Source organism: Wickerhamomyces ciferrii, contig 00200, assembly GCF_000313485.1.
Source record: "Wickerhamomyces ciferrii WGS project CAIF00000000 data, strain NRRL Y-1031 F-60-10, contig 00200, whole genome shotgun sequence".
Lineage (NCBI taxonomy): Eukaryota > Fungi > Ascomycota > Saccharomycetes > Phaffomycetales > Wickerhamomycetaceae > Hansenula > Hansenula ciferrii.
This window is the reverse complement of record NW_011887540.1, coordinates 83834-104630: the sequence shown is the minus strand read 5'-3', so window position 1 is coordinate 104630 and position 20797 is coordinate 83834. Positions and strand designations below refer to the sequence as shown.

General features: G+C 29.4%; 8 protein-coding genes across 8 annotated transcripts; 3 read left to right on the top strand and 5 right to left on the bottom strand.

Moving 5' to 3' along the window:
* Window positions 1–277: 277 nt before the first annotated feature.
* ISA1 (Fe-binding Fe/S cluster assembly protein ISA1) lies at window positions 278–1018 on the top strand (the record flags this gene model as incomplete). Its single annotated transcript, XM_011274304.1, has 1 exon — window positions 278–1018. One exon carries the CDS (start codon window positions 278–280, stop codon window positions 1016–1018), a length of 741 nt encoding a protein of 246 aa, XP_011272606.1.
* A 511-nt stretch (window positions 1019–1529) lies between these two features.
* Window positions 1530–2576, top strand: BN7_5159 (Superoxide dismutase [Cu-Zn] 2; the record flags this gene model as incomplete). The annotated part of the gene is made up of 1 exon (XM_011274303.1): window positions 1530–2576. One exon carries the CDS (start codon window positions 1530–1532, stop codon window positions 2574–2576), a length of 1047 nt encoding a protein of 348 aa, XP_011272605.1.
* Window positions 2577–3510: 934 nt separating this feature from the next.
* BN7_5158 (uncharacterized protein) lies at window positions 3511–5164 on the bottom strand (the record flags this gene model as incomplete). The annotated part of the gene is made up of 2 exons (XM_011274302.1): window positions 3511–4052; window positions 4201–5164. 2 exons carry the CDS (start codon window positions 5162–5164, stop codon window positions 3511–3513), a joined length of 1506 nt encoding a protein of 501 aa, XP_011272604.1.
* Window positions 5165–6880: 1716 nt separating this feature from the next.
* BN7_5157 (Superoxide dismutase) lies at window positions 6881–7555 on the top strand (the record flags this gene model as incomplete). The annotated part of the gene is made up of 1 exon (XM_011274301.1): window positions 6881–7555. One exon carries the CDS (start codon window positions 6881–6883, stop codon window positions 7553–7555), a length of 675 nt encoding a protein of 224 aa, XP_011272603.1.
* A 233-nt stretch (window positions 7556–7788) lies between these two features.
* GDH2 (glutamate dehydrogenase (NAD(+))) lies at window positions 7789–10827 on the bottom strand (the record flags this gene model as incomplete). Its single annotated transcript, XM_011274300.1, has 1 exon — window positions 7789–10827. One exon carries the CDS (start codon window positions 10825–10827, stop codon window positions 7789–7791), a length of 3039 nt encoding a protein of 1012 aa, XP_011272602.1.
* Window positions 10828–11639: 812 nt separating this feature from the next.
* On the bottom strand, window positions 11640–12014 carry SCP2 (SCP2 sterol-binding domain-containing protein; the record flags this gene model as incomplete). Its single annotated transcript, XM_011274299.1, has 1 exon — window positions 11640–12014. The coding sequence occupies one exon, from the start codon at window positions 12012–12014 to the stop codon at window positions 11640–11642; it is 375 nt and encodes a 124-aa protein (XP_011272601.1).
* Window positions 12015–12907: 893 nt separating this feature from the next.
* Window positions 12908–14350, bottom strand: BN7_5154 (pyridoxal phosphate-dependent aminotransferase; the record flags this gene model as incomplete). The annotated part of the gene is made up of 1 exon (XM_011274298.1): window positions 12908–14350. The coding sequence occupies one exon, from the start codon at window positions 14348–14350 to the stop codon at window positions 12908–12910; it is 1443 nt and encodes a 480-aa protein (XP_011272600.1).
* Window positions 14351–15257: 907 nt separating this feature from the next.
* On the bottom strand, window positions 15258–20780 carry ATG2 (Atg2p; the record flags this gene model as incomplete). Its single annotated transcript, XM_011274297.1, has 1 exon — window positions 15258–20780. The coding sequence occupies one exon, from the start codon at window positions 20778–20780 to the stop codon at window positions 15258–15260; it is 5523 nt and encodes a 1840-aa protein (XP_011272599.1).
* Window positions 20781–20797: the final 17 nt, after the last annotated feature.

Genomic DNA, 20797 nt, shown 5'->3' with positions numbered 1-20797 from the left:
TTCCCAAATACAAATTAGAAAGTGATTATAAATATCGACAAAAGAGATTAGATTCAAAGAGAAAGCTCTTCAAAGATCTAATTGTTATTTATTCATTGCTTAATTACTACTTCACTCAATTGTCAAAGAATCACATTATCAGGATATTGTGATATTTGCTTTTATTAGTCATTTTTTTTTCCTTCACCCGCTGGCGCAATTTACCCATAGATTTATATACAAACAAGATCTATTCAACAAATACAATACAATACAACACAACATATAATTAAACAAGATGATAAGAATACTACCAAAATCACAATCAAATTCATACTCTTCATTCATAAGAAGACTTTCGTCTGATTCTTCCAAATCAACAAGAAGATTTATGCAAACTGCACCTTTAGCTTCAAATGATGTTTCTTATATACCTTACAAATTCCATCAACAACAACAAAGTTCAAATGCTTCAAGTCAGGCTAATTCAGAATCAAATACTTCATCTAAATCAATCCCATCTGGATGGGAAAGACATTCAATTTCAAGATCTTTTAAAGATTTAGGTAAAAAATCAAGTCCTCAACAACAACAAACTCAACCATCACAACAGCAAACTCAACAAGCATCAACTACACCTACACCTACACCAACTAAAGAAGCATCAACTACACCAAAACCAGCAAGAAAAGTTAGAAGAACATTAAAACCACGTAAAGCTCTTATAACGTTATCACAAACTGCAGTTCAACATTTAAGAGGATTATTAGATCAACCAGAACCAAAATTAATCAAAATTGGTGTCAAGAATCGTGGTTGTTCAGGTTTAACTTATCATCTGGAATATATCAGTGAACCAAATAAATTTGATGAAGTTATTGAACAAGATGGTGTTAAAGTTATTATTGATTCAAAAGCTTTATTTTCAATTGTTGGATCAGAAATGGATTGGTTAGATGATAAAATTAGTTCAAGATTTATTTTCAAAAATCCAAATTCAAAAGGTACTTGTGGATGTGGTGAATCATTCATGGTTTAAGATTATCACATTATCCATTTACAAGACTATATAAATATTCTCTTTTTAATTTTTTTTTATATAATGTGCATTGGGGAACTTAGAATTTCCTCACTATTTATTATGATTGTGCTTTTTTATGTCATTGGTTCATAGGGTTTAATATCACACGGTTAAATGATTATTCAATTGAATTTGTAGTTACTTGAAAGTAAAATGATTATAGAAATCTGTCATTTTCACAAGTGTATTTTCATTCACTATGGATACCATCAACACAAAAATCAAAAAGTAAACAACAAAAATCAAAAAAACCACGTTCAGTTACACAAAAACCAAAAATTAACTCAAAATGATGAAAGATGGCGGCTAATTTTCCATTGAACACAAAGATGAGTTTTCAAGTATATTAATCTGAGCTTGTCCTTTGAAGCTTCTTTTCTTTTACCATCCACTTTATCACACAATTCATCAGAGCAATTTGAAGCGCTAAAGTTGATATTATAGTTACTATTCCCATATCATTCATATTATGTTTACTAAACAATTGTTATTCACCTTAGCCACTTCATTGGCACTAGTTTTTGGTCAAAAGGCTAAAGTTGTTGATGATAATCCAAGTGATGTTGTTTTAAGAGCTGATTTCCCTTCATTTTATAGTCAAAATGTTGTTGGTATTATTCAATTTTATTCATTAAATGGTACAACAAAAGTTCATGTTGATATTACTGGTTTACCAAAAAATGCTGGTGTTTTCTCTTATCATATCCATGAATTCCCAGTTGGTGAAGATGGTGAATGTGAAAATTCAGGTAAACATTTCAATCCTTATGGTGCATCTCCAGATTGTGAAGCTCAAAAAGATGATTCATTATGTCAAGTTGGTGATTTAAGTGGTAAACATGGTTTAATCAATACTACTTGTTTTGAAACTTATTTCTATGATCCTTATATTTCTTTAGATCCAGGTCATCCTCAATATATTGGTAATAAAGCTATTAATATTCATTTAGAAAATTTGGATAAATTAGCTTGTGGTAACATTAGAGTTGCTAAAGATCCAGAAGATTTAGTTTTATTAGATGCTGAAAAAGAAGCTGAACAAGTTAGAAAATATGAAGAAGTTACTGGTGTCAAAATTGAAGATAGACCAACTGATGCAAACAAACGTCGTCGTGATGAACAAAATCCAAATTTAGTTGAAGAAGTTGTTGAAGAAGTTGTTGTTGTTGAAGATGATGAATTAGCTAAAGAAGCTGAAGAAGTTGATGAATCAGAATCTTCAGAATATGATGAAGAAAAATCAACTTCAGATGTTGATCAATCAGAATCTTCAGAATCTGATGATGATGAAGAAAAATCTTTAGATGAATTAATTTATGAAGATATTGAAAAACATAGATCAAATTATGCAGTTGCAAATTCAACTTTTAATAGTACTGTTGGTGGTAATTCAAGTTTTGTTAATGGTACTGGTGATCATGAAACAAGTTCAGAAAACAATGGTAATGTTAATGTTGGGTTTGAAGGAATCTTGGGTTCAGCATTTTTAGGTTTTGTTGTTTCTTATTTATTTTAACTGGACCTATTAATGTTTTGATTTTCCTTTCATTTTATCATCAAGAGGGATTTCAATTCAATTATTTCATTTAAATCAAAATTGAATTATGATTATATTAGCTTTTATTAATCTTTAAATTTATGTTATAGAAATTATATCCAGTTGTGAACAGGGGAATTTTATTAACTTATTATTATTATTATTATTATTATTATTATTATTATTTATATTTATATTTTTATTCTTATATTGTTGCACTAAAACTTTGAAATATGTAGATCATATATATTAATATGTAGTTCATGATCTTTAACATAAATTCAATCTATATATAGAATTACGTCATTAATTATAAGTTCTATACACGTCATATTTGGAACCTGAAATTATAATAATTTAAATAAATAAAAAATATACTTTGATCTAGCTTTAGATCATCTTCATGCATGCATATGAGATATAACTAGCTGCTTTATTGTTTTAATTGGGATCTGTAAGCTGTACTACATTAGCTTCTATAGCTGCTTCATGCACAGAAGTACTATACATAGATTATTAAATTGTTGATGGTATATTTCTTGTTTTTCACTATCCTGTCTTGAATATGTACTATTCCTATAGTAAATAATCGACACGTAAAATATGTAATTATCCAACTCTAATCAATCTAAGCCTAGATCTATAATTGTATAATCATGAATTAAATCAAATATACATCATCAATTGGCACTAAATCACCAGAATCCTGATTAATATTGATCTCTAAAGCCATTAATATTCTTTTAGATGCGCTTTTCTTGATCAATATTTTTTTAAACAGATTTAAAAATTCTGGAAAGATCCAGATGATCAACAGCACGCTCTTCTTTCTTGTCACACATTGGAATGGCAATCATTTTACCAAATGTTATGTACTTTTCTCCTTCTTCTATCTTCACTCTTGATTTTGATTTCAATGGATAACAATAATCAGAATTTTTAACTTCTTGTAATCACTTTCAAATATATTATCCAACAAATCATGTTCAATAGGATAATCTAGATAAATATATTCTTTTAAATCATCTTCTGTTAAATATCTTATAGGATCATAAGCCCTGATTTGTATGGACTTACATTTTTTTAAAATTGAACTTAACTTTGAGTCATCAACATCTATATGAAAACAATGGCTGAAATACAATTTGAAAACGGCAGACTTTACTGTTATGGTCTGAACTTCCCTACCATTACCAACATCAAGCTTTTGTAGTTTTTTATCAGGAATGTTAACTTTGTAAAATCTTTTCAGCTTTTTACTTTCCTTTGGTATGTAAACCTCATCAAAAATATCTTGAAGATTTGGTAATTCTGTATTATCTAACAATTTTTTTCTAAACTCTAGGTGGTCCTTAAGTTCATGATCTACATCATCGTCATCTTCTGATCTAGAATTCTTGACATCATAATTATCAGGATTTGTATTGTCTTCTGGAGATAATTTATATTTATATTCTTGATAAAATCAACAGTGCCATAAATATTTGTTTTATAGTTATAAAAGCATCATCATTTTTTAAAATCATGTGGTGAAACTGAAATTCCAATAAATCATCATCCGATTTATTTATGTAAATGAATTTCTCCTCGTCTGTAAGAAAACCATTATTGCATTTTGAATGTGTCATGTGTTGATTTAATTGTGAAAACCCAGGGATCAAATCCAAATTTCCATCAGTTATTGACTTTGGTAAAACAGATTCTATTTTAAAGATAATTTCTGTTGAGTTCTTCTGATCAGTAATTATTAATATATTAGGATAAACACAGCGCTTATTAACGGAGTTGTTGGACAGCACTTGGAAACGATAACTAAAATAAGGTTTTCCATAGACAATATTATTGGTTAAATTGACAATTGGGTGAATTATTAGTTTCAAAATTTGAGATTGAATGTCATACTTCGACATAATGTTAATTGGACTATTTAAGTGCAATTTTTCATAAGTGTATAAGTTTTCAAAGATGACCATTGGATCCAAAGAGCTTGAGTTGTCACATTCTTTCTCAAAGAAGCCCATATCAAGATATTTACCAACGAATTTCCTTTTTGTTTTGTCATGAAGTGGTATGGAAATTGTATCATCTTCGTTTTCTTTGTTTGTTTCTTTATGAACTTTTTCGCTTGGATGATTTGAATATGTCTTTATGGTACTAGGAAACCCCAACCAAAGCTTCATTAAAGCAATTGTCAAACTTTGAGGATCATCTTTATCATATTTTGTGGTCTCTATGATTTTGTAAAGTTTGAAAAAATCTCTTTGAAGAGCTTCATGAAACTCTTTAATATGATTTTTGTCATGACTGGTATTTGTGACTGATAATTTTGATTGATGACGTTGTAGTTTCCCAGATTCTTTCAAATACTTGCTATAACCCAAGGATGTAGATGAAGATGATGCAATGGACTTGATTTTTTTATAATCCAAAACTTTGTCTTCTCTCTTAGGGTTAACTTTATCGAGAGACACTAAATGATTTGTACTCGTCGACTTTGTGCGATATTGAAAGGTAGGAATAGCTTGAATTGGAACGTAACGCTTGATCAACCTGCTTGAGAGCATCATATTTGGATGTTTACAATACATTGACAAAGAGAATGATCACATAGCGACCTGTAATTATCTTTATTGTTTATAAAAATGTGTCAAATTGACTTTCTCTTATATACCCATGCTGCCCTTACCGGATGATCGTTTGGCTTCGAGAATCAGGTTTCGCCAGCGGCCACTGGCCAGCGTATAATATTGATGGAACATTTAACACACGAGCAAATAAATCAATTTTTAATTGACATTTAAATTGATATTTTCAGTATTTGGTATATATAAAGATAAGAATCTCCTTAATTGTAATACTGTTACCTCTTAGACATATGCTTTTTGGAAGTATAACCAAAATGAAATTGACTTGAGCGGTACTGAAGTGAGCAATAAGCTATCAGTTAAAAAGAGGAAAACTGAAGAGAAATCATTAGCCATGAAATCACATGATTCAGCTACAAAATGAGTAACTGGTGGAATCTATAGCTCAGTTATTCATAGGTGGTACTTTTCACCTATTTAACCAATGAGGAAACGGTGAATGAATTGATTAAACGTGTGTAAGCGGTAAGGCATAATGGCCAGGTAAAGTGATGTTTTACTACATGTTGGATAAATTCCTTGGTGTTCAAACTTCAAACTTCACAGTTCACTGTTCGTACTTGAAAGAAAAAGCTTGTTGTTTGAGCTTAATTACCCATCGGTGTTATAGTACTACAGTTACTGATTGAATTGATATGATTTGATATGATTCTCATAAGAAAATTACAAAGAATGGATATAAAGGTTAAATGGGAAAGATCTTCAATGTATGAAAATTTATACGGATAGTACATGAATAATGGGTGGTAAAATTGATCAATGATCATATATGAGATGATGGGGATTAACGTAAGGGTTCAAGGGTTTAGAGATGTTGATGAACATTGAACATCATTCAGATGGGTAGAAGATGATAGGTATACCACTAGATCATTCAAGCTTAAGAAATACGGTTGAAATTGAAGTTTTGATGGTTTCCATGGTTGATGTACCCCTAGTGGTATTTCTTGGTCATTATTCAAATTTTCGTTAGGGGTGTACAAATAATAATACCGCTTTTGATAATTCCGATTAATCATACTTATGAATTTGGAAATATTAGTATACGTTTTTGGTTAATTACAAACAAGTTATGAAGAATTGGATCAATAAGAATGTTGAATGGAGTTAATATAGACGTTATGATGTTATGAAATTAGGTTGTTCAATTGAGATGTATATGAATATCCGGTTGTTCAAGGATGCTATAGATCCATATTTGATTAACCAAAATCCAAATTAAGCAAATGTTCCAGTACCCCTATAACCCAGATTAACTAGTTAATTATGCAACATTTTTACATTCATGTGTTGATCTTCAAAGATTACAAACTAACAACGGTCTAGTTCATCAACAGCTATTCAATTACTGGTTAAAGTATTGAAGTAGTACAGAACGGGGACGGATGATGGTTACTTTAATGGAAGGTTGTATGTACGATACAATTAACGTATCCCGTATATCTTGATTATTAGTGGATAATCAATAATTTTACTTCAGCTCATTACACCTCTTGGTCCATTTTGTTGCTCTAGACACATGGGTAAAGTTCCGTCAAGACATTATTATTTAAAGTTTGGTATATAAACAAATTGAAATCCCTTATAACCTCAAACAAGTATTACTGTTAAACTATACACAATTCAAACAAGTTCAAAATGGTTTCAATTAAACAATTATTCTTAGCTTCATTACCAACTTTATCAATTGCATCAGACGCTAAACAAAATTCAGATTCTCCAGAAGGTTCAGAATTAATTGCAAATTTCCCACAAGGTGGATCAAACCAGATTCATGGTTATGTTAAATTTACAGGTTTACAAAATGGTTCAGTTCAAGTTGATGCAAAATTTGAAAATTTACCAAAAGAAGGTGGTCCATTCCAATATCATATTCATGAAGCTCCAGTCCCATCAAATGGTTCCTGTTTGGCAACATTAGCACATTTTAATCCAAATCATGGTAATAAAACTGATTGTCCTTCTCAACATAATAATGCTGGTTGTGAATTAGGTGATTTAAGTGGTAAACATGGTTATATTCCAGTTTCTCAAGATGGTTCATTTGAAACTAGTTATGTCGATGAATGGTTATCCATAAATCCTCAAAATGATTATTATTTTGGTAATGGTGATCGTTCTTTAACTTTACATTATGCTAATACTTCAAGAATTGCTTGTGCTAATTTTGAATCAAAACAAGTTGGTGGTTCTAATGGAACAAATGGTTCAAGTTCTTCTGTTCCTCCTGTTTCTACTGCTGATAGTTTAGGTAATAGTGTTGGTATGAGTGGTGTTGCTATTATTGCTGGTATTGCTGCTTATTTGATCTAGATGTTTGAACAGCTTGTTAATATAATATAAAATAATATTTTTGATTAAGTTGAATTGTAGTATATTATTATTGACTTCTACAATATTGTTCACTCAAATATAACTTTTTTTTAAAGTGTAATTAAACACAAGTATATACTAACTAAATCAAAATAAAATCAAAACACTGATATATATAATATATCATAATATTAACCTAATATCCATAAAAGTTCTTCTTAAATTGTATACTTTTATTCATTTCCCAATTTTTTTAAAAATTCTAATAATTGAATAACATTTGTTGAATCATAACCTTCATAAATATATCTTGTTGCAATTGCTGTTGAAAATAATGATTTTGAATAAGCATCAGGTAATCTTTTTAAAATTTCTTCAATTGAATAATCATTTTCTTTTAATAATAATTCTGGAATTGATTTTTTCAATAATTTAAATTTTAATGATTCATCATTCCATAAATCTTTTGAATTTGAAATTAAATCTGCTAATTTATTAATTTCGTTTGATAATAAATCTGAAGATTCTGATAATGTTAATCCAGTTTTAGCTTTAAATTTTAATAATGCAGTTGCTTCTTTTTCTGCATTTGAAACAATTGTTGCTTGAACTTGTTTAACATAAGTTTGATAAAATTCAGTACCATTTTTAAATTTATTTAAAAATTGTTCATCAGATAATAATAATGAAGCTAAAACTTCTAATGATGATGAAGTAACACCACCTTTATTTGTTGAAGCATCTTTAAATAAAACTGCACCTGATTTTTCTAATTGAATTTTGGCAGCTTGTGTAATAAATAAATTTGCACCTTCAACAATATATTTAATAATTGATTTACCATCTTCATTTTTAAAATCTTTAACATTATCAATATCAATTGATGCAGGTCTACCACCACATGGAACAAATAAATCAATTTCACCAAAATATTTTTTCAAATTTAAATGGAATAAATTTCTGAAATAAACACCATTTGAAATAATTTCTTCATTTGGTAATTTAACATCTTTATCATCAACTAAGACAACAAAACCTTCAGAAGATAATAATGATTTATTATAATTTGAAATCATTTTACGTTCATGAGCTAATCTTCTTAATTCATCTTTATCAAGACCTTTTGGATCAGCTAAAACACCTGAACCATCAACAATACCAATATAAACTTCATTATCAGTTGATAATAAAATTTCATTTGAACCTAAATCACCATCTGGACCACCAGTTTGGAATTTTTTAATTGGAGTTTTCTCTAATTGATAAGTTTCATAAATTTTTTTAACATATGATCTAACAGATAATGAAGTCATACCATATTCATCATGAGGAATACCACCTAATTGAGGTGATTTACCAGTAAGGAAAGATTTCCACCATGGAGCACCACGAGATTTAGCATGTAATGTAGCCCAATCAGTAAAACCTGCAGTACCTTCATCTGGACCAAGGAATAAAATTTCAGGTTTACCATATAAATCAACAATCGGTTCTTTAATACCTGGGATATCATTTTTAATTAATAAATCAATTATTGAATCAATATATTTTTCAAAGCCAGATTTTGGATTTTCTTGAGCATCTAAATCCAACAAGATAACACCTTTTGAACCACCTTCTGGAATATCTTTATTTTTTCTTTGTTGAGTTGAAGCTAAATTATAATTTTCATCAAATAAATTACGAACATTAACTTCATAAGCATCTTGAGATCTTGATTTAACAACACGAATACCACCTCTTGCAATATCTCTAAATCTAATATGGAAACCTCTAAAATCAGAACCAACAACAAAGAATAAACCATATGGAGTTTCTGGGTATTCAAATTTTGGTAAGAAATCTGGATTTAATCTAAATGAAATTGCAACTTTTGTTGAAGTAAAGAAATTAGTTTTCAAAATTGATTGATTGAAAATAAATAAACCTCTTAAAACTAATGCATCATTTTCATTAAAGACATTTTTCAAAATTAATTGATTAAATTCTTCTTCATTTTTAATTGGTTGTAATTGAGATAATCTTTGATAACTTAAAGTTTTCTCTAATTTATTTGGAATATAATGAACATCAGCAAATGATCTAAATAATTGTTGAATAATACTTTTATATTTTTTGAAAACTTCCAAAATAAAACTTGTTGTAAAAGTTTCAGATCTTAATCTTTTTTTCAATGAAGATAATAATTCAGCAACTTGATTTGATTTTGAAGCATCTAATAAAGTTAATAAAGATTGGTATTCAGAACCTAATCTATTCAAGAAATGAGTAACGAAAATAGTACCAATATGAGCATAAATTGATTCTTGTAAAGATAATTCATTTGAAGCGAAAAATTCATCAAATAATCCATGTGGGATAGTAAATAATAATGAAGCTTCTTTAATTAATTGAATAATTGATAGCGGATTAGTTTCAGTTGTTGGTTTAACATAAATGGAAATAATTGTAACACCATTTGAAAAATTTTCAACATATTTTCTTGATTGATTTAATTTATAATAATTAATTAAATTTGATAAAGCACTAAAATATTTCTTTGTAGTGTTTTTCTTGTAACCAATAATAATACGATGTTCATCTGAATCATCAACTGGTAAATGTTTAATTAATGGACCAGTTTGACCCAAAACTTGTTCAATTATTTCATCATATAATTTTTTAGTATTTGGACTAATTAGTTTTAGAAAAGTTTGATCATAAATTGAATTTGAATCAAATTGATTCTTATAAACAAAATGAGCACGAACAGTTTTTTTGTCATCAGCATCAAATTGTTCATTATTTAAGATTAATGGAGCATTAAATGATTCAACTCTATAACTTTCATTTAATTGATCTAAATATAATTCATCAATTCTTTTTTCATAATTTGTTAATTTAAATTCTTGAGAATTTGGAATTGAAGTATCAAAATAAACAGCATGATCTTGAGATTCTCTTTTATGATGAATGAATGGTGAATTTAAATCATTACGAGCAAATGCATCTAATTTAGCAGAATATAAAGCATGAATATGAGACACAATACCATCAACAGATTCTCTTGCGAAATAAACATCATCAATACCTAATTGTTCGTAAAACCATTTAGCTTCAGATTCAATCAACATTTCAGGAATGAAACCTTGTTTATCAATAACATCCAGAACTTTTTCAAATTGTTGTTCTTTACCAATGAATGGTAAATTTTTATAACCTGATTTTAATGAAGATATTGATAAAGAACCAATATCTGGTGTTGGAGAAGCATGTAATTGATCATTAGTCATGACGGTTGTTGTTGTTTGATTGTTATATCATATAATATGATGTTGTTGTAAGAGAAGAATAGAATATGAAAAAAACCCTGGGAAATTGAATTGTTTATATACAATTCCATAAATTATTATATAGATAGATCTATATCAAATGGGAATAATTGTATAGTACACGATGCATAGATAGCAATTTACCATTAGATATTATATTCATTATGATCCTCTAGTTAACCGCTGTATGATGGTGGTATTTATATCTTAACCGCTCTATTATTGGTCGTAGTTATTGTATAAACATCTCTATTAATTAAGTCTATGACACATCAATTGATCCTAATTTACCCATTGATTAAAACTTGTACTGATAATCAAAAATCAAAATAAACAATTTTAAACGCCATACAAGAAAATTCAAAATTCAAATGGTAAATTCAACCGAGTGGCGCGCAAAATGACTTAATTTGGTCATTTTTATAAGGGAAACACTTGGCGGGTAAATTCTTAATATAGTGTGTAGTATTACGTAATCATTATAAACTGTGTGGGTAAAAGATCTCCACAAAATTAAGTAATATTAAGAATTTTGTAAAGTGATTTGATTTGACGTGTATTATAAAGCCTTATATGGCATTAATTTTATATGGCGCGCTTAAACTAGTCATTCTATGGCATTAACTACTTTACCCCAGAAGTTATTAAATGTTGTTTATTAAGAGTAACTATAAGCTATAATCATTAAACCTTTAGGAGTAGAACTATCCAGTAGAACTTATCCGCATCTATTTATATAAGCCATAAAATCAATTCATCATATATATATATAATCATAACTTTGCCTTTTGTGGTCTAAGACTCTTTAAAATAGTTTCAATATTTGCAGCTTTAATAACATCACCTTTAATTTTTAATTTACCACCAAGGAATAATTTTTGAGAATTTGATTTACCTTCAACTAATTTTTTAAAATCCAGGTCTTTCATTGTTATAACTAAATCAGAATTATTTAAATCTGATTCATTTGCTTCTGATAATTTACCATCATTTTTTAAATCTAATTTCCATGCTTTTGAACCTGATTTATTCTTTAAATTGAATACAATAACTGATTTGGTCTTATCAATTAAGTTCTTGGTTAATTTGGTGTTTGTTGTTAATTGGGTGGCAATTTCTTTGAAGATTGGTTCTGATTTGAAGGACATGATGATTGTTGTTGATATACTTCTTCTTCTTCTTCCTCTTGTTGATTGTTGATTGTTGATACTTTTTGTTTACTTTTGCCACAGGATTCTCACTTGTTTAAATACAATTCTCACTTTAACCGAACTCCACTAAAATAATTTGACAGCAATAAAAAACAAATGCAAAACAACTAAATACAAAACTTTAAAAGACCCTTTGAAATTAAATTAAAATAAACTTTTCTTAACAAAAATCATTCCAAAAACTTAAATTGGAGAATTTCCTATTTTGCCGAGGTAATAACTACGTACAAAATTGGTTGCACGCGTATGTAATCAGGATTCAGTACCCGCGAATTTTAAATCAAATTTTATAATATAGATCAATATTGTTTAAACGCATTAATTTCATTTTAATATTATATAAACTAATATCAAGTGTCTCTTCATGTGTTATATTGAATAATTTTCAGATTATTATCGCAAATTATGCATCTTATCTTGTTTTTAAGGCATAAAATGTTTTAATCTTATGTGGACTGATTTTGTGGGCATACTTAGTTGATAGTTGATAGTTGATAATCCATCTGAGTGGTTGATTTCCATTAATTAGGGACAACCTTCATCATTATATTATACATGGATTTCAACTCGCATGAGTGGTTATAACTACACATCTCAACAACAATTCTATATTTAATTGATTGTATATATGTTCCTTATGCTTCCCAGCTGATTAAAGACTATTACAAATATATTGAATAATTCATTTTAAAAAATCATTGTAGCTTTATTAAACAGCCGCTGTGTTCAAAATTTCATACTCAACTACATATTATCATTCCATAATATATATTAAACCCATTAATCTGAATATTTAGCAATTATTCATTAGCGCCTAGCATCACCAACTATTAAACACTTTCAAAATACAATTTAATAGCACTACTTAATCTTCTACCAGCTTCTAAAATTTCTTCATCACTATCTTGAGTTGCAATTGTAGTTCTAATAAATCTTGCCTTTTTAGCAAAACTTTCATCTGTAGTAAAATTTTTACCCAAGACAACAATAACACCTTGTTCCAATGCCTTATATCTTAATTGTTCTACTTGATCTCTATAATCTTCTTCTTCATCATCATCATCATTTGGAAAATTAATATTGATTGAAAGAAACATACCAGATTTTGGTTCAATTATATCAAATTGACCTTTCTTAAATGATTCACTAGATTTCAATGTCTTGATTAATAAATTCTTTCTAGCGGTATATTCTTCTGATATCTGAATATTCCAATTTAACCAACCATCAACACCATCAAATTGTTCAATAACAGAATTCACAATCAATTGACTAATACCTGATGGAGCCCTTGTGGAAACATTTGCATGATCAATTATTCTCTTGATGAATTTTGCATGTCCAACTATGAAACCTAATCTTGAACCTGGTGCAAAAATCTTGGAAAATGATTCTAATCTAAGGACTCTACCTTCTGTATCATATTGAATATATGAATTTGGTAAATCTTCTTCAATATATTTATCAACCGAATAGTCATTTGTGGAAAATTTATTGAAATCACCATCAAAATATTCACTTAATTGAATATAACCATATGGATCATCTTCAATGATTAAAAATTCATATTCAGAACTTAAATCATAAATCTTTTTTCTATCTTCATGACTCTGGGTTAAACCTGATGGATTTTGTCCAGTTGGAATAGTATATAACCCCTTTGGTCTTTTAAAATGTTTATAAGGTCCAGATTCCCAATTTTCTAATAATTTTTCAAATTTTCCAACATCAATACCACCTTTTTCAAAATTTAATTCCACTGGAACAACAATACCACCATAATTTATGATATTTGAAATCACGGGAACATAAGTATAATTTTCAATTAGGATAACATCCCCTGGATTAATAATTAAATTGAAAATCTTGTGTAATGAATCTCCTGTACCATTAGTTAAAGTTAAATCCCAATCTTCATAACCTGGTTCATTAACTCTATTAATCAAACTTTTAGCAAATGAAATCAATTCAGGATGACCTTCAGTTGGACCATACTGAAACCCTTTAGTAATATCTAATGTCTTTGAATCTTTCTTACTAATAACTTTTTCAGTAGTATCAGCATTAAAAGGAGATGATGAAACTTCTAATGTAATTTTATTAACTGGGAAAAATCCTGAATGTGGTCTACCACCTCCTAAAGAAATTGGTGATTTATGTTTTGTAATTGAAGTTGGTAATGGTAAACCTGCAAATGAAACTTGTTTACGTTCCAGGGAACGTGTTGAAACAAAGGATAATAATCCATCATTTGTTGATGTTGGTACTGTCATTTTGATAAAATAAACGGTTGGTATAATCACGATCTGTCCAATCCACTAACACACTAGCTTTGGCGAAGGTTGTTAAAAGAATATATTTAAAGTATACTGTGGTGGTTTTATAGTATTTGAACTAAAATTCCTAGTTGTAGTATGCCACAGTTTTATAAGGGTCTTTGATCTAAAGAATGAAACTTGTTATATAATATCGTCTTTTAGAAACAAAATTAGGAAGATATCCACACTTATTTATATACCATAATCATTTAACATTCCAATACCAATAATTCTTTTGTTTGATATCCCTATCTTTGAGATCAGTGACTCAGTGTGACACTGCGCTCCTTAGTATCTTTGATAACAAAATTATCTTTATCGGGATATTTCCTAATTGGGGATAATCACCGGTATATATTCATAAATACATATATTTATAAATTGACGCGCGCGCGTGGTTTTATACAATTATCTTAACATTATAAGTTATAACTACTGGTGTGGCTACATTTTATCTCATTATATCAAATACATCATATGTTTAAGTACTTATTCATGAGCTAGTAATATTCATGTGATATCTTGTTAATCAGTGAGCTGCTATATAAGCCATCTAGTCTACAGCTAAAGCTTCATGAGTCAATAGTGTGGATCACAATGAGTCTAGTCGTGACTCATGTCATGGTGAGCACTGATCCTTATATTAATAATTAGATAAAAACGTACATAATTATCTAAAATTTTGATCGGTTGATTTCCTAGCTCAGGATAAACACAGATGTCGAGACAATATATACCCCAAATTACAAATACTAGTATATTATTGGTATACAGTTGATCATAAACAGATATATTCATAAATTTCATTAATAATTATTTAATAAACTAATACTATAGCTAATGCTTAAACTCCTGGGTACACTCATTTTTTGAAATGTTTATATTTATCTTCAATATATTTTCTTTGATTTGGATCTAATTGATTTGTAACACCTAATAATGCTTTTGAAACAGCTTCTGTAGCTCCAATCATTGGTCTTATAAGTGCAACTGGTGTAGCTTTTGCCACAGCTATTGTTGTATCATGTGCACTACCACTTTCTCCAATCTCTGATCCTGCATTTAAAATAGCATCTTTAGCAATTAAAAAATTTCTACCAAATGAATCATAAGCTAATTTAAAACCTTCTTTTAAATTTGTTGGTTGATCTGCATAAAGACTTATTGTTTTTTGAGTTTCATCATCTTCATCTTCATTTAATCCAACTCCTCCAATTTCATGAAATTCTTCAATTTCAAAATCATCACCATTTATATGAACTAAATCTCTTTGTTGTCTTTTATTTCTTCTCGTTTGTGAATTGGATTCTCTATTTAAATCAATAAATGATTCTAATGATGGATGAATTGATCTTTGTAATGGAGTTTGAGATAATGAACTTCTTCCAATCAATTGTGATCCAAAATTTGCTTTTGAACGATTTCTATCATCAGTTTCATCCAATGAATCATCATCTTCAATGGAATCATCACTTTCATCTTCTTCATAAATAACTTCATTACCACGACGAATTCTTCTTGTTGATGATGTTGTTGCTCTACTATTTCTTGGTATTCTTGATTGTGCACCATTACCACCAAATACTTCCTCTGTATGTTCCAGTAATGTTTGAGTACCAGCTGCAATTTTAACACCAAATTTTAATAATTCATTTGTTGTATTCTTAGTGAAATGTTCAACACCTTTAGAGAAACTTCTATAAATTCTACCATCTTTCTTATATTCTTTCATAGGTACAACAACTAACCCTTTAACACCATTACCAATTTGAACCAAGGATCTAACTGATGCTAAACCTGATAAAACACCACTTAATTGAGTTGATCTAATATCTGGCATCCATAATCCATTTAATAATTTACCAAGTTTTGGGAAACCAGAAATACCATAAAGTGTAATTTTTTTCAAAATCATATCAGCTTCATCAAGAATGAAAAAATTCATAAATTCAGTTGTATGACCTGATCTTAAACCTGAATAATCAATTTTCTTAGGTTTATAATCAAGTTTAATATGAACTGAATTGATTTGAAATTTTTGAATATAAACTATATCTTCAAACTCATCAACTAAATTAAAACGAATATCTTTGAATTCACCAAATCTTGTTAAGATTTCCAATGTATCTTGATCAACGTGTAATCTTAATGGTAATACATTAACATCCATCAATAATTCAGTGGCAGCTAAAGACATAACAGGTCTAACAGTTTTAAAGTTGACAGAAAGCATAGATGCTCCACTTTCTCTTTCTGTATCTTTCATTTCAGTAACAAATTTATTCCAAGTTGAAGTTGGTACATTATCAATGACTTCAAAATCTGCAACTTTAATATCAATATCATTTAAAAGCTCATAATCATACTCATTCTTAACAGTAGAGCTTGAAATTGGATCATTATTTGAAATAATTTTAATGTTGGCTTCTAATTCATGAATCTCAATTAAAATTTTATGGAATTTAGAACGACGAAGCTTTAGTTTTTTAATATTATTCTTACCAACTTCAATACCATTATTATCAACACTAGCTCCTGAAACATCTTCTTCTTGGTCTTTATTATGTAGATCTTTATTAATTTTGGCAGTTAATTTTGAAGAATCAGAGCCAATTGGGAATGCAACATGAATAGAATCAAATAATGTTTCTCCAACAATGTTGTCATTATCTTCTTCATCTTCATCATTGTCTTGTTCTGATGCTCTTTGGTTATTATTGTTTCTTTGAATAGATGATGATGGTGATGATCTTCTCCTTCTTTCTGAATGTTCTCTTCTTTCTTTCTCTTTTGCAGCTTTCTTCTCCAATTTCTTTATTGTATTGCTGATTGTTCTCCTGGTATGTTTCCAGTCATAACCATCATATATTTTTAAAGAAATTTCATTGACATTTATATTGATTGTCATTGGGTATTCAATTTTCTTTGATGATTCTTTCAAGTTATCACTTGAGCTTTGATCGAAATGACTATCTGTAAACATAATTAATGAATCAGATTTATCAGAACCATCAGCAGCTATGTTTGGAGAAGAGTTACTAGAAATACCATTACCTGAATGTGTCACTGAAGTTGGTGAATCATTAGTGAAATATGGATTCTTTGAAAGACTTTTATCTTTTATTGTTAATTCATCGAGATTCTTATCCAAAATGTTTGTACCAGACAGATCAACTGAAGTTTGATCATCAATATCAGAGTCACCATTATTATCATTACCATCATAGTAGCTATCAACAATGTTTAACGGTTCTGGTGCCTTAACTCCTGAATCTTGTGACAATATTAAATCATCTAATGTTGGTTTAAAAGCATTTTCATCAACACCATCAAATATATTCAGCTCTCCTGGAGCTTGTGATTTATATTTTAAATCATTATTAATTGACACTGGTTGTTTCAGATCGTTAAGTAATTGTGTTAGACATTGTGATGAGTCAGCACATAGTTCTATGTCTAGATTATCAGCAGTAATATTCATATCAATTATGCTACCATTAGCCTTTAAACCAAGTTGATTCTTCTTAATTGAAGTATCAATATGAAGTGAATTAATATTAGCAACCGATGTGAAACCTCTATTGTTTAAATTTGATGCTTGAGACCATGATGATGATGGGTTTCTTGAAGATGTAATATTATTGAATTTTTTGGCTTCTTCTCTTGTTAATATATTTTTAACATCATCAATCAATACTAAGACTGCTGAGCGTACTTGAGTCTTAACCATGATAAGTGAAGAAAGCTTAACATCAACATTTCCACTTTTGGTGACCAAATATGCCTTTGAATGCAATCTTCCAGGATTTAACCCTATAGAACATTCCACCAATGTGATGTTGAAACAATTATTACTATCACCATTTGTGGTGGAGGCCTGAAGAGAAGATTCTTCTGATGATGTTTCTGATGGTGTATCCTTACCACTTTGATTATTTAATAACGATATCCATGAAGTATAATATTCAACTGCTGTATTTCTTAAGAAACCGTGGATATTTTTATTTTTTCTTAGTCTAAGTGAGAGTATTGGTGCACTCTTATCATCGATATTAATTGGTGAAATCACATCTTCTTCGAAAAGACCTTTTATTCTTGTAACATTGAAGCTAGTAGAGTGCAATTGAACTTGACCATCTTTCAACAATGAAACACTAATATTTCTCAAAGAAGAACTAATGCCACCAAATTCGGGTAGTATTTCTTTAACAACGAAATTCAATTCTTTAATAGTTATTTGGGTTTTAACAGCTTGTCTAGCTTGAAATACCAAATTATTAGAAATCTTAGCCTTCTTTCTTCCCTTGAACCTGATTTCTTCATTTGGGAAACTAATATTATCAACAAATTGAGAAATACTCTGAGCAACTTGTTTCAAAGCAGATGCTCTTTGTTCAAATTCAATCTTTTCAATACCAACAAAGCAAGGACAAGTTAAGACAATTTCATGACCTGAATTATCATATGACCTTATTTGCTTATCAGTTTTCAGAATATCAACTTTCAAATTGTGTAATGACCCTAATGATACGTTATTTTGGGTAATGGTTGCTTTCTTTAAAGAAATTGAGCCTTGAGATGAATCATATGATATTGGACTGACTGATAATCCCAAGCTTTGATCCTCTTCTAGCCTAAAGTTTATGTTCGTAGATGAATTCTGGAATATTAAGGAACCTTTTGATGCTGTAGCTGGCTTTGTGGACTTTGATGAGCTTAACTTTGTTAATGAATCTAGTATTTGTGGTATCAGAGAGGATAAATCAATCAATTTTTGTGTTGATTCTTGATCCATGTTCAAATTGAGATGTTTGGGTAATAGTATCGTCGTATCACCTGTTTTGATATTGCTTTCAAAGCGTAAATCATTCTTTGTATCATCACCTTCAAATTTTAGTATAGGTTCATCCTTATTCTTCAAGGCGCTCAAGGACTTTACACCTCCAAACATTAAACTTTCATCTCCTTGAGTTACCGTTATCTCTTTGCCGACTAATCTTAGTCCATAAGGATTAAAAAAAGTACCATCTTCTTTAAGTGCAGATGATAAACCTATAATTATGGATGATATAGTAATTGAATCAAAACCTTTACTTGAATCATCTGTATTGATATTTGAGACAGGAATTGGTTGCCTTAATTGATTAAACTTTTTATTTAAACTTGAATGTCTTTTTATTGTGTCTTGAAGATTCAAAATGGCCAATGACTCCAAAACATAAAGTAAAGTAGTTGGTAATGGTGTTGCTGCAATGTTGATCTGGTCCACTTCTAGTTTCAAATTTTTGATGTTAGAAAGACCACTGAAAAAAATTTTTGCTTTATTTATGTGACATAGTTTTGTCGAATGATCATCACTATGTTTCTTCTCCAAGATGTTAGATGTGGCACTCATATAAATTGAACTGGCTTCTTCTTTTGAGTATACAAGACTTGATCCTAAATCTGTTGGTTTTTGTAAAATGGAAGAAGACATCATACCATCATCATCTGAATCATCATCTGAGCCTTGATCACTAATATTGTCATCGTGAAATTCTTCGTCTTCTTCTTCTTCTTCTTCTTCTTTTCCGTTCTCTGATTCATCACATTGATCTTCATTGGTTGGTCTTAGCGTTGATACACTATCTGGTATATTTTCATGTACTTCACTGTTTTCTTCGTTGAGTTCTGTTTGATCACCTGGTTCACAAAACGGTTTAACTGTCAAGACTGAAATCTCACCAAGCTCTATTATTCTTTCACCATCATTCGTAACAAATGATCCATTCTGTATTACCAAATCCACAGTAGCTTGATCCATTATTAGTCGTACCGATATGTCTTTTAATGAAACTTGCAATCTTGCTAAAGCAGCTTCCACTGCCCTAGTCATAACATTACCCATCGGGCCTTTATTGTTATCTGAAGTATTGTCATTATCAACTGAACTTTCATGGAAACTTTGATTTGGAGTTTGGAGATCAGATGTTGATTCTAGATCTTCTTGGGCTTCAGTTTCAACATTCATCACACTTGTAGCTAATCCCATTGTACTTTGAGCTAATGAAAATTTTGATTTCTCAGTGAAACTACCTTCAGAGTTTGCATTGGAGTTTGGTGAAGCAAGTGCCATTGTTAGTTCTAGACCATCAGCTTCTATACTAACGCCCCCGCTCATATTTAATTGTAATTCAAGATTTTTTACTCTACCATTCCTTAGAAAAGCACCAGGTATTTGGAGGGCATCAGGATCAAGATCAACATCTTTTAACGTAACTTTTGAGCTTGAACCAAGTGATACATCTAAATTTGGCAAATCAATCTCTGAAAATAGTGATAGTTGTTGTAGCACATACAGCAAGAGCCTTTTTTGTAAGTTTTGAGGCATCCATTGTGGTGACATTCTTCAAAATGCACTAT